The sequence below is a fragment of the Rhinatrema bivittatum genome, chromosome 8, assembly GCF_901001135.1.
Source record: "Rhinatrema bivittatum chromosome 8, aRhiBiv1.1, whole genome shotgun sequence".
NCBI lineage: Eukaryota > Metazoa > Chordata > Amphibia > Gymnophiona > Rhinatrematidae > Rhinatrema > Rhinatrema bivittatum.
Window position 1 is genome coordinate 233,623,984 of NC_042622.1, and position 14,365 is coordinate 233,638,348.

Here is a 14,365-nt window from a genome sequence, read left to right on the forward strand (position 1 = left end):
TCTTGGAGGAGAAGTCCATTACCTGCTATTAAGTTCACTTAGAGAATAGCCACTGCCATTAGCAATGGTTACATGGAATAGACTTAGTTTTTGGGTACTTGCCAGGTTCTTATGGCCTGGATTGGCCACTGTTGGAAACAGGATGCTGGGCTTGATGGACCCTTGGTCTGACCCAGTATGGCATTTTCTTATGTTCTTATGTTTTTATGGGGATTTTGACTGTCCGTGGGAGGATGTCCCGGTCCTCACACCAGGCTTCGAATATTCTCCATATTCGTATGTAGGTTAGAGACATGAAAAACTTGCATGCACGGGGTAAGATGTCAATCACTGCCCCTGAGTATCCGCTCTTCTTCAGGCAAGTCCTCTCAATGGCCAGACCGTAAGAGAGAATAGAGTTGGGTCTTTGTGGAGGATCGGTCCTTGCTGGAGCAGATCCCTGTGTGGTGGTAGACACAGAGGGTTCCCCGCCAGAAGTCTTTGCATGTCTGTGTTCCATGGCCTTCTTGGCCAGTCCGGGGCCACTAGAAGTATTAGCCCCCTGTGGTGTTCTATCTTGCGGCTGATCCCACCCACTAGTGGCCATGGGGGAAATGCGTACAGCAGGTCTTCCTGTGGCCAAGTCTGTTTGAGGGCATCGATTCCCTGGGATTGTGGTACTCGTCTGCGGCTGAAGAACTTGGGAACTTTGGCGTAGGACCAGGTTGCCAAAAGATCCATAGCTGGTGTTCCCCAGCGGTTTACTATCAACTGCAAGGCTGTGGTCGACAGCCTCCATTCCCCTGGGTCTAGACTCTCTCTGCTGAGGTAATCCACAGTGACTTTGTCTTTTCCCGCGATGTGGGCGGCTGAGATCCCTTGTAGATTTGCCTCCGCCCACGCCATTAGGGGGTCTATTTCCAGGGACACCTGCTTCTGGTTCCTCCCTGGCAGTTGATGTAGGTAACTGTTGTGGTGTTGTCCGACATGACTGACCAATTCACCCCAGAGTCTGTGACTGAATTGAAGGCAGGCTAGTCTGACTGCCAGGGCTTCCAGTTGGTTGATGTTCCATCCAGACTCTTCCTTGTCCCATTGCCCCTGGGCCATCAGTTCCTGGCAGTGAGTTCCCCATCCTCGTAGGCTCGCATCCATGGTGAGCAAAACCCAGGTCGGTGGGAATAGCCTTACTCCCTTGCTCAGATGGTCTTCTTGTAGCCACCATTGGAGCTGTGTCCGCACCTCTGCCAGTAGCTGGAGGCGAATGGAGTAGTTCTGGGATATCTGGTTCCATCGCGACAGTAGGGAATGTTGTAGTGGTCGCATGTGGGCCCTTGCCTATGGGACGACTTCTAGTGTTGATGTCATGAGGCCGAGGACCTGGAGGTAGTCCCATACCTTGGGGCAGAAACAGGTCAACAGGTTTCTCAACTGGTCCATCAGTTTCCTTCTCCTTGTAGGGGGAAGAACGACCTTGGCTTGTTTGGTGTCGAACTGGACTCCTAGGTATTCTAGTGATTGGGAGGGCTGCAGGCAGCTCTTGATTGTGTTGACAACCCACCCGAGATTCTGCAGTAGATTCTTGACTCTGGTGGTCGCCTGGTGACTTTCCTCTGGAGATTTTGCTCTGATCAGCCAATCGTCCAGATATGGATGTACGAGGATTCCTTCTTTCCTCAGTGTCACTGCCACTACAACCATAATTTTGGTGAACGTCCGAGGGGCAGTAGCTAGCCCGAAGGGTAGCGCCCGGAACTGGTAGTGATAAGAACATAAGAACATAAGAAAATGCCATACTGGGTCAGACCAAGGGTCCATCAAGCCCAGCATCCTGTTTCCAACAGTGGCCAATCCAGGCCATAAGAACCTGGCAAGTACCCAAAAACTAAGTCTATTCCATGTAACCATTGCTAATGGCAGTGGCTATTCTCTAAGTGAACCTAATAGCAGGTAATGGACTTCTCCTCCAAGAACTTATCCAATCCTTTTTTAAACACAGCTATACTACCTGCACGAACCACATTCTCTGGCAACAAATTCCAGAGTTTAATTGTGCGTTGAGTAAAAAAGAACTTTCTCCGATTAGTTTTAAATGTGCCCCATGCTAACTTCATGGAGTGTCCCCTAGTCCTTCTACTATCTGAAAGAGTAAATAACCGATTCACATCTACCCGTTCTAGACCTCTCATGATTTTAAACACCTCTATCATATCCCCCCTCAGTCGTCTCTTCTCCAAGCTGAAAAGTCCTAATCTCTTTAGTCTTTCCTCATAGGGGAGTTGTTCCATTCCCCTTATCATTTTGGTAGCCCTTCTCTGTACCTTCTCCATCGCAATTATATCTTTTTTGAGATGCGGCGACCAGAATTGTACACAGTATTCAAGGTGCGGTCTCACCATGGAGCGATACAGAGGCATTATGACATTTTCCGTTTTATTCATCATTCCTTTTCTAATAATTCCCAACATTCTGTTTGCTTTTTTGACTGCTGCAGCACACTGAACCGACGATTTCAATGTGTTATCCACTATGACACCTAGATCTCTTTCTTGGGTTGTAGCACCTAATATGGAACCCAACATCGTGTAATTATAGCATGGGTTATTTTTCCCTATATGCATCACCTTGCACTTTTCCACATTAAATTTCATCTGCCATTTGGATGCCCAATTTTCCAGTCTCACAAGGTCTTCCTGCAATTTATCACAATCTGCTTGTGATTTAACTACTCTGCACAATTTTGTGTCATCTGCAAATTTGATTATCTCACTCGTCGTATTTCTTTCCAGATCATTTATAAATATATTGAACAGTAAGGGTCCCAATACAGATCCCTGAGGCACTCCACTGTCCACTCCCTTCCACTGAGAAAATTGCCCATTTAATCCTACTCTCTGTTTCCTGTCTTTTAGCCAGTTTGCAATCCACGAAAGGACATCGCCACCTATCCCATGACTTTTTACTTTTCCTAGAAGCCTCTCATGAGGAACTTTGTCAAACGCCTTCTGAAAATCCAAGTATACTATATCTACCGGTTCACCTTTATCCACATGTTTATTAACTCCTTCAAAAAGTGAAGCAGATTTGTGAGGCAAGACTTGCCCTGGGTAAAGCCATGCTGACTTTGTTCCATTAAACCATGTTTTTCTATATGTTCTGTGATTTTGATGTTTAGAACACTTTCCACTATTTTTCCTGGCACTGAAGTCAGGCTAACCGGTCTGTAGTTTCCCGGATCGCCCCTGGAGCCCTTTTTAAATATTGGGGTTACATTTGCTATCCTCCAGTCTTCAGGTACAATGGATGATTTTAATGATAAGTTACAAATTTTTACTAATAGGTCTGAAATTTCATTTTTTAGTTCCTTCAGAACTCTGGGGTGTATACCATCCGGTCCAGGTGATTTACTACTCTTCAGTTTGTCAATCAGGCCTACCACATCTTCTAGGTTCACCGTGATTTGATTCAGTCCATCTGAATCATTACCCATGAAAACCTTCTCCATTACGGGTACCTCCCCAACATCCTCTTCAGTAAACACCGAAGCGTAGAAAGTGCTGATGGTCGGGATGGACCGGGATGTGGAGATAGGCTTCTGACAGATCCAGAGAGGTCAGGAATTCTCCTGGCTGTACTGAACTTATGACCAAGTGTAGGGTTTCCATGCGGAAGTGAGGAAACCTCAGATAGCAATTGACGGACTTGAGATCCAGGATGGGCTGGAATGTTCCCTCTTTCTTGGGGACGATAAAATAGATGGAATACTGCCCAGTATTTTGTTGGTGCTGGGCACTGGTATTATTGCCCTTAGGGTGAGCAGTTTTGTCAGTGTGGTTTCCACCGCCGTCTTCTAGGAGGAGGCATGGCACGGTGATTTCACAAATTTGTTTGGAGGGATACTGTGGAAGTCCAGGTAGTATCCCTCTTGAACGATGGTTAGAACTCACTTGTCCGACGTTATCTCGACCCATCTTTGGAAGAATAGGGCAAGCCTGTCCCCTATGGCTTCTTCCTGTGGATGGGTCTGTTGATTCTCAATGTGGGGTGCGGCTGGGGCCTGGACCTGAGCCGGCTCCCCTCTTGTGTCTGTTCCGAAAAGAATGGCCCCTGCCTGTGGGGTGAGGTGTTTGGTATGTGTTTTTGTACGGTCTGAAACACTGGGATCCTCTGCCCTTGGATCTTTGGGGAGAGGGGCATTGGTTTCTTTTGTTCCTGTCCTCTGGTAACTGAGGTACTGGGGATTCGCCCCATTTGTCGATTAACTTCTCCAGTTCGCTTCCGAACAGGAGGGCACCTTTAAAAGGCATCCTCGTGAGTTTCATCTTGGAAGTCACATCGGCTGACCAACTTCGGAGCCAGAGTTGCCTTCTGGCTGCCACTATGGATGAAGCGCCCCTGACTGAGGTGCGCACCAGGTCGGAGGTCGCATCCGTGAGGAAAGATATCGCCGGTTCTAATGTTTCGACGGACATGGTTGCGTCCCTGGACAGTGCCAAGCAGGCAGGTGTCACCATGGCACAGCAGGCAGCGATCTGCAGGGACATAGCTGTGACATCAAATGATTGTTTAAGGTTGGATTCCTGACTTCTGTCCTGGACATCCTTGAGTGCAGCTCCTTCTTTGACTGGAATGGTGGTGCACTTTGAGACCGCGCAGACCATGGCGTCCACTTTGGGGAACCCCAGGAGTTCTTTGGCCATGGGTTTCAGAGGGTATAAAGCTTCTAGTGCATTCCATTCCAGGTCAATCAGTTGTTGTATGGCCTGCAGCATTGGGAAATGGCATGAGGCCTGACGAAGCCCGACCAAAACCGGGTTCGTCTTTGGCTCCGCTGCAGAGCTTGTGCCTGGGATGGCCAGCGTCTTCAGGCTCAGAGACATGAGGTCTCATAGCTCGTCTTTGGAGAAGAAACACATCATGGTTCGGTATGGTTCCGTCCCTGGAGGAATTTCCCCTTCCTCCAGGGAGTCCGGCTCTTCCTCCGAAGTGTCTGTGTCCCCTAAGGGGAAGCTTTTGCCTGGAGGAAGCACGTTTTGGGGTGGAAGCACATCTCAGGGCGGACAAGAGGGGCCTGGAAGATTTTGTTCTTCTGGTGGAAACTGAGGCTGTGTCACTGAGGCTTTTCCACCCAGGAAAAGTTCCCTGGGTCCATATTGAATCCAGCGGTGTTCCTCAAGGAGCCCATCGGAGGAGGGCCGGAGTCGGGGATAGAGAGGTCCGGTGTACTGTCATTGGTGGAGCTGGATTCCTCTACTGGCTGAGGGGGGGGGCCTTGTCTCTGTTCCCCCAGAGCCTCTTCACACTGTAGGCACAGGGCAGAGGCCACTTCGTGTTGCACAGCTCTCAGGTGGCAGGCTGGGCAGAAGGCTTGTCCCTTGGCTTTCTTGGCCAGCGGTGCCATGATTTGTGCGTGTGGAGTGGTTCAAACTTGTCTATGCGCATATGTGCGCGTGCCGGGAGGCTTATTTGTGCGTTCCGGGTGCGCCGACACTGTGGCGTGCAAGATGTGCGTGCAGGCCTGTGCTTGGCGAGATGCGTTCGCCACTGTGCGCACAGGCTAATTTGTGCGCCCGGCACCGATGCGCGTGCCACTGTGCGCCCAGAACCGATGTGCGTGCTGCTGTGCGCACAAATAGTTTGTGCACCCGGCTCACCGCTGTGCGCAAGGCTCAGTTGTGTGGACAAGACGGCGATCAAAGGGGGGAAATGGCGCCAACGACCACGCGGGCAAGATGGCGACACCCCCCCCCCCCCCCGGAGGGTCTCCACGTGGAAGGACCCTCGCGCCGGATTGGGGCCTAGCCTGGACGGGGCTGCTCAACCCAATGGGACAGACGCCGGATGGCGATCTGTGCAGCTCACCAAGCCTTGGAGACCGGAGACTTAAATAAAGTTTTCTAACTTTTTTTTTTTTTTCTGTCTGGGAGCGTTTAAATTTAAACGCTCCCAGACGGCGTTCCTTTTCCGCGACTCCCGCGCCCAACCTCAACCAGCTCCTACTCCTCCTCTGCCGGGGCTTGATCGCCATTACCGGAACGAGAGTCCGCTCTCCCACGCAGGATAGGAGAGCCGTGCAGAGGAGGCCAAAAGCAAGGCAGAGACCGGCACAAAAGAAAAAAGGGCAGGAGACAACAGAACTTAAAAACGAAAACTAAGAACAGGAAGAAGACTTCGCGGTGAGTGCAAACCACTCCCCCTGAAAGGCACCCGGCCTATTAGAGGGCAGCAGGAAGCCCTTTAAATTTAAACGCTCCCAGACGGCGTTCCTTTTCCGCGACTCCCGCGCCCAGCCTCAACCAGCTCCTACTCCTCCTCTGCCGGGGCTCGATCGCCATTACCGGAACGAGAGTCCGCTCTCCCACGCAGGATAGGAGAGCCGTGCAGAGGAGGCCAAAAGCAAGGCAGAGACAGGCACAAAAGAAAAAAGGGTGGGAGACAACAGAACTTAAAAACAAAAACTAAGAACAGGAAGAAGACTTCGCGGTGAGTGCAAACCACTCCCCCTGAAAGGCACCCGGCCTATTAGAGGGCAGCGGGAAGCCCTTTAAATTTAAACGCTCACAGATGGCGTCGCATGTCCGAAGGGGCGCGATCTAAGGGGCCTGCCCCTTAGTGAGCCCCTTTGTGAGACTCTAGTGAGGTGAGGTTACGGTGAGACTACAATAGTAACTCTAACCATAAATACTCAGCCTCGCCACACCTGTACTAGACAGGCAACCACCCAGCGCTCATCCTTCCACACCAGCAGTCATCCAGCGCTCATCCTTTCACACCAGCAGTCATCCAGCGCTCAGCGCCCATCCTTTCCACATCTAGCACTCGAGGATTCAGCACTCCTTCAATATTCATCAAACTTTACAGTCTAACCTCCTCACTAACTAACTAACCAGCGTTCCTGTGACCACAAGCCTCGATATATATGGGTCTCCCTATTCCAATTCTCCAACAAAGGTCCTTTTTCATAAGAAATCCTTCATTGATTTCACGTCCACCTACCTATAAATCTCTCATTCCAATCATGATTTCCCCCCTTACACAGACGCTAGGCCTAGCTCTTTTCTCTCTGATTTTATTCAACGCTCAATCTCTTACCAAAAAAACACTAATACTCAATGACCTTCTACTTGACACCAAACCTGACCTCTGCGCAATAACGGAAACATGGCTTAAACATACGGATACCGCTCTAATAAACCAACTTCCAACTGAATCCCATGATTTCTTCTCTATTCCCAGACAGAAATAAAAATGGTGGGGGTATTCTCCTTGCAGCCAAAAAAGAGCTGAGACTTACTCAAATCCCAATACACTCTCCCACAAAAACTGAAGCCGGCTTTTTCAAATCTGACCTGCTACAAATCATTCTAGTTTACGCCCCTCCAGGACTTCTGGATTCAGACGCCTCCCCCATTCTAGAAATAATAGCTACTAGCCTAAATCTTGAGTCTCCAGCAATCATATTGGGAGATTTTAACTTACATGTTGACGACCCCTATCCCTCTACAAACTGTGAAACTTTCCTAAACGCCATGACCGCCATGGGATTCAAGCAGATAATCAACAATCCCACCCACAGAGCAGGACACACTCTGGATCTCATTTTTGTAAACTCAGGCATCTCACACTCAGCACCACCAATATGCAAATCAGTCCCCTGGTCAGATCATGCTTTAATCTCTACCACCTTTTCGCTGGCACAATCAAGCATCAAACACGATCCTCAACCTCAATTCACTTACAGAAACCTTTGTTCATCCGATGAACTTCACGAACACCTTGTCCTAGAACTCCCTCATATAGACATCTCTACTCCCAACTCTGCTCTCCACTCATGGTCCAACATCACAGGATCGGCAGCAAATAAACTCTGCCCACTGGCAACAAAAAAACCGAAACTGAATGCCTCCAGAAGACAACCCTGGTTTAACGAACAACTGCAAAAACTCAAACATTCCCTTCGACAAAAAGAAAACAAATGGCGTAAAGCCCCATCACCGACCTCCCTCTCAGCTTACAAACTCGCTCTTCACATATACAAGAGCACAACATTAAAAACAAAAAGGGACTACTACGCTCACAAGATACATCACCTAATCTTCGATTCAAAAGCCCTCTTTACTTACGTCTCGAATTTAACTCAATTCAACTCTCCGGACATTCCACTCAACCAAGCGCACGAAAAAGCTGAGGAGCTGGCCATCTTCTTCAGTAACAAAATTTCCAACCTGCAATCACTACTAAAACCGAATACCCTAGCTCCATTCAGCACATACCGCCATCACTGCAAAAACGCTGCTATACAAGCCTTCGAACCCATTGCTACATCAGAGACCAAGTTAATATTGAAGAGAATGAAACCTTCATCTCATCCATTTGACCAGATCCCTTCCAAACTACTGCTACTAATACCAGATACCATTTCCAAAACCTTGACTGACATTATCAATTGTTCCTTAGCCCAAGGAATTTATCCAGATGACCTGAAAATTGCTTCTATCAAACCTCTATTAAAAAAACCTAATCTAAATCCTAAAGATCCCTCCAACTTCCGCCCAATATCCAACCTCCCTTTTATAGCCAAGGTTACGGAAAAATTAGTCAACACCAGATTATCAGAATACCTTGAAGACCACAATATATTATTCCCCACTCAATACGGCTTCCGAAAATCCTTAAGTACAGAATCACTTCTCATATCTCTGACAGATTACCTCATCATGGGCCTCGATAAAGGTCATGCCTACCTGCTGATACTCCTCGACCTATCGGCCACCTTTGATACCGTGAATCACTCCCTTCTCCTAAATCAACTAGCGAACATCGGAATTACAGGCTCTGCTCTTGCCTGGTTCAAATCATTCTTGGGAAACAGAGGATACAAAGTCAAAATACACAACAAAGAATCACAGTTTTATCCTTCCACGCTAGGAGTTCCACAGGGCTCCTCTCTTTCCCCCACGCTCTTTAACATTTACCTCCTACCCCTTTGTCAACTATTAACCAATCTGAACCTCAAATACTTTCTATACGCAGATGACGTCCAGATTGTCATCCTATCAAAGAATCCCTTTCTAAAACTATCAAAATCTGGGAAAACTGCCTTCAAAATATTGACAACCTCCTCTCCAGTCTAAATCTAATCTTAAATTCCGCAAAAACCGAACTCCTCAATTTCACCCGAAAACAGTAACCTCACCTCAAATCCACCAACCGGCTTTCAAACTTCACAAGTAAGAGACCTAGGAGCCATCATTGATAATCGACTAAATCTAAAATCTTTTAATCAAACCACGAAGGACTGCTTTCATAAGCTGCACGTCTTAAAAAGAATTAAATCACTTTTCCACTTCCACGATTACAGAACAGTCTTGCAATCAATAATCTTCTCGAAGTTAGATTATTGCAATTCTATTCTATTAGGTCTCCCATCTTCCCATACTAAACCTCTTCAGATGGTTCAGAACACGGCGGCCAGAATTTTGACAAACACAAGAAGAAGAGACCACATATCTCCGATTCTCAAAGACTTACACTGGCTGCCAGTGCACTATAGAATTTTATATAAATCCATTACCACCATATACAAAGCATTCCATCAACTCTCTCCGCTTAACCTCCAAATCCCATTTAAAAAACATACCTCCACCAGACCTATCAGAGAGTCCTACAGAGATTCACTACAGGTTCCTCCTGCCAAAACCTTTCACCATATGACTCTTAGAGACAGGGCCTTCTCTACAGCAGGACCCACTCTGTGGAACTCCATCCCACCAGAACTGAGACAGGAACCCTGCCTTCCTACATTTAGAAAAAGACTTAAAACCTGGTTATTTATGAAAGCCTTTCCAGATACCAACTGAACTTACTTTCAACTTAAGCAATTAAGACCTCCGTCAGGGTAATCAACAACCTTGGACAACTCCATAATGTTATTTCTCTTTTTCTAATTTGGCAGGTTTTATTACCTTGGTTATTTCTTTCTTTTTTAGCTCATTGTTAATTTCTCTTTCGCCTTCTCTACAATCCAAGTTGCATTATGTCCCTGTTTTATTGTAACTGCTATTTTCCTATTCTATCACATGTTAATGTTTTAAGTGTTTTTAAGTATTTATCCTTTTGTCACACCCTGTTTATTGTAAACCGGCATGATGCGACTCCCATCGCGAATGCCGGTATATAAGAAATTCAAATAAATAAAATAAATAAATAAGCTTACCTTGTCTCGGCGCTTCCTGGTCTCGTGCCGGGCGGTCTCCGGCTGCGGGGGAGGGGAGAGGGGAATACCTTTACTGTCGCGCTCTGTATTGCACCCGCTGCCTCTCAGCCACTCCCATTCCTGGGGGTAAGTCCATGCCGGGAACCGGCTACCAGACCGATGCTTACCTCTGAGGGATCTCGGAAATCACCTCAGGAATTCTCGACTGGAGGAGGGACCCTTAGGTATCACCGCAAGAGAGCGGGGTTCATCTTGTAGAGGAAAGATTTCCTTTCTTCTTTGGTTTGGATTTCGTCTAACGCTGTGCAAGCGTGTGTAGAGTCCCAAACTGCTAAGGAGACGGAGAAATGCTGAAGAGCAGAGCTTCCTGCACGGGTATATGTAGTGCCGACGTCAGATTGAAATCTGACTCAGTCTCCAACTGCTATCATGAGTACACTATACCACTGGTCCTGAGTCCATCTGCTACAAGCTAGGAAAATTAAATTTTTCACTCTTTCAAATTAGCAAAATTAAAAGCGGCAGAATGTGGAGGAACCAATGCAACTTATGAGTAACTGTGTCCCATAAGAAGTTGCAGGCTTATTGTGGAAACGCTTTGTCTCTAATATTACATGTACATTCAATATAAATCATCACGGAGACAGATGAGTAAACACGTTATCATCACCTTAATGGAGGACATTTGAAAGAATGTATATTCAACTTTTTTTTTTGGACCCAGCAGCTTCCTCCAAATCCTTTAGGCTTCCAGTTCAGTTGGAAATGAGCCTTCATTCCCCTATTTTATAACCCCTCCCCAACGTTCTTTGTCTAGACACTGCAGAGATTGTCCTCAGCTAGGGGCCATGCACCAAGGCTCCTTCCTAAGCCCTACAATCATGGGCCCTCAATTCAGCAACTATGATCATGACTCTCTCCCCATCCCCCACTTTGGGGCTGTGAATGCTGTTTCTATGGTATCTCCAGCCCCATCTAATCTGGGGAGTGGAAGGCCCAAATTGGGAATCAAAGCAGGGACTATGACATGGAAGCAATGTCACTGGTCCAACCTGGATTGTCATGAACATGTTTCAACTTTCAAAGGTCATGAAAAAGGGAGAGTAAGGTTGGCAGATATCAGTTTGCAGGAGTAGGCTGATCCAATCCTTGCAAACCACCATCCTAGCGCATTCTTCTTTTGAAAAAGGACAATAAGTATTGCAGTACATGAAGCTGAAAGTTCACATCTGGACTATCTCAAAATCCATGACAACAGTTACCATAGAAATATTCTTATTTCTACAGCAACAACAAAAGAACCTAACTATTAATCTGTCTTTAAATATATAGATCTCCAACCAACATTCTGGCCGAGCACACTGTTAACCCACGTTTGGACGCGTGTTTTCAACGCGCTAGCTTTACCCCTTATTCAGTAAGGGGTAATAGCGCGTCGAAAACGCGCGTCCAACCCCCTGAAACTAATAGCGCCCGCAACATGCAAATGCATGTTGATGGCCCTATTAGTTATTCCCACGCGATTCAGAAAGTAAAATGTGCAGCCAAGCCGCACATTTTTACTTTCAGAAATTAGCGCCTACCCAAAGGTAGGCCTTAATTTCTCTCAGCACCGGGAAAGTGTACAGAAAAGCAGTAAAAACTGCTTTTCTGTACACCCTCCGACTTAACATCATGGTGATATTAAGTCGGAGGTCCCAAAAGTAAAAAATAATTAAAAAATAAATAAATACATTTAAAAGCAGCCCGCGGCTCGCAGGTTGAAAACCGGATGCTCAATTTTACCGGCGTCTGGTTTCCGAACCCGTGGCTGTCAGCGGGTCCGAGAACAGACGCCAGCAAAGTTGAGCGTCTGCTGTCAAACCCGCTGATAGCCGCCGCTCCTTTTTCCGCGGGCCCTAATTTGAATAATTTTATTTACTGTATCGCGCTCGCCCGCTCTCCCGCGTTTCTTTCTGTATCGGCCTGTCTGTTGATCTAACACTATTGTAATCAAGTTTACATTTTTTTATAATCCGCTTTGAGGTCATTCATAATAAAAAGCGAAATATCAAATGCCAATAAATAAATAAAATAGACCAGCTGATCTGCTTGGTCTTTGTCTCATACATACCATATAATAACCAGGGAGAAGTTTCTGCAGGAATTCTGCCTCTTTGTGCATCACCGTTTTAATGATAAACTCATCATCACTGGTGACATAGAAGAGGGAGCCACTGGCACCAGGATTGGAAAGTTCAATCAAAGGCTCATTACACAACGAATACTAAGAGCAAAGAAAGGAAAAGTAAAATTTCTACTGGTGGGGGTAGGAACATCATTTAAAGGAAAATAAAAAACTAGAACACTGATTTAGTAATAGATGAAGCTTTTAGTAAATATAACAAAAGTCCACACCAACAGTGCTTGCCCTCCCTCTTCTTTTTACTGAATCATTTTATCAGTTCCTTCAATCTTTGCATTTTGCAAAGATTTTCTAGTAAAATGAAGGGTTACTTTTCAAAGTACTGGTGTCACAGGAAAAACTAAGGAGAATAACAGGTAAGGAGAAGAGGAGAATACAAGAGATACAAAACTAGAAGCAAGTTATGCAATCAATTGCACAATAAAACCCACAACATGCTGGATAAGAAGGTTCTAGTTTATTTTCCTATGATACTTGGCATTGTATAATCAGTGTTTATGATAGAGGCCCAGTACATACTCAAACAAAAACTCTCTGCATTTTAATATATGAGGAGATAAGGGGATCAGCAGAGACATAACAGTTGCCAAAATGTAGGTGCCTGGGGGCCAAAATGCCAAAGAGGAACTAAAGCTTATTAGAGTTTCTACCTCAAAGAGGGAATAATAGTCTTATGTTGTAACTACAGGAAAAACAGAAGGCGATTCAGAGACAAAAATTGTTTCATCATCACATTCAACAGTTTATGTTTTCACTTTATGTGCTCTGCCCTTTACCTCCCATAAAAACGAACCTTTCAGGTTGCCTATGTGAGGTTACCTTAAGACCTGTAATTTGGACTTGCTTAGTTTCTTACTTAAAATATATATTGTACACCTTCACCTAGTCCCTACTAAAATGCCCAGTGTCTTAAGATGATTCTTTTAGAAGCAGAGATCATTAAACAGTGCCCTCCAGTCTACAAACAGATGTCCGCTCCATTCCTCTGCAGCAGGTGATCACATGAGTTTGTACAGTTTTTGCTATAAATCACAATCCTGATGTACATTTACAAGCAATTGCTGTATGTCCTAGAAAACTATTTTCAATAGCATTTCAATAATGCAAAATGTGTTCTGAGAAGCAAGCATGATGCTTCAGTTTTTTTTATGATTTTAATTTAATGCAGCATGCCAAATGGCAATTCCAAGACATGGGGCCAAATTACACAGAATTCCTAGTTGTATGCATTGATTGGATAATCAAATATGGGAAAAGTGCAGGCACTCTATTATGTGATTAGTCATCTTCCAAAATATTTTCCACCCATTAAATCCAAGAATTCAATAAAAAAAAAAAAAAAAATCATTTCCACCTCTTTTTCTCACTACAGAGTCCACATGCTTCCACATTTGTGCTAGATTTTCTGTTAGTATTGTATTAGTCCTGCAGGGTACCTTTATTTTAGCATGCATCAGCAGAGGAAGAAGTAGTACCATGGCAATTATTTCCCCCCACACCTCTCTAATCCCCCAAGAATTCCATGATACAGATTGCACCGGACAAGCTGCCCTTCGTGCCAATTAGGGTGGGGGGGGGGGGGGGGGGGGGAGAGATGGTGGCATTGGGCAATAGGAGGTGAAGAACACACTCAAGATACACCAGGAACAAAAATCAGGGCAATTACTGAAAAACCTCATCATTAACCACTCAAAACAGCTTTTCAGCACTGCACAGATTAATGATACAAGACTTCATCAACTTAATTATCTCATGCACAATTAAATGTGGTCGCTGGCATATATGGAAACAGAAAAGGAGGAAAAATGGCCGCCAAGCAGAGCAGTAACCTTATTCCAAACTGGATTCAGACAATGCTTTTCCACCCACCTGCAGAGTCATCAAAACAGGAGTTATTCTTCCTCCTGAATACACGAGAAATTCCTTTCAGCAGATCAGCATTAGGATGGACTGACTGCACTGTCTCGGCTTTTTCCGTATTTAAC

At 45.7% G+C, this 14,365-nt stretch overlaps 1 protein-coding gene across 4 annotated transcripts in view; it reads right to left on the reverse strand.

The window, feature by feature from the left end:
• The window catches only part of PIP5K1C (phosphatidylinositol-4-phosphate 5-kinase type 1 gamma), a 368,099-nt gene that overhangs the window by 183,402 nt on the left and 170,332 nt on the right, over positions 1–14,365 (reverse strand). For all 4 annotated transcript variants that reach the window (XM_029614097.1, XM_029614096.1, XM_029614095.1 and 1 more), the window contains one exon: positions 12,309–12,461. In XM_029614097.1, coding sequence (XP_029469957.1) covers positions 12,309–12,461 — 153 coding nt within the window. The remainder of the gene's footprint in view (positions 1–12,308; positions 12,462–14,365) is intronic.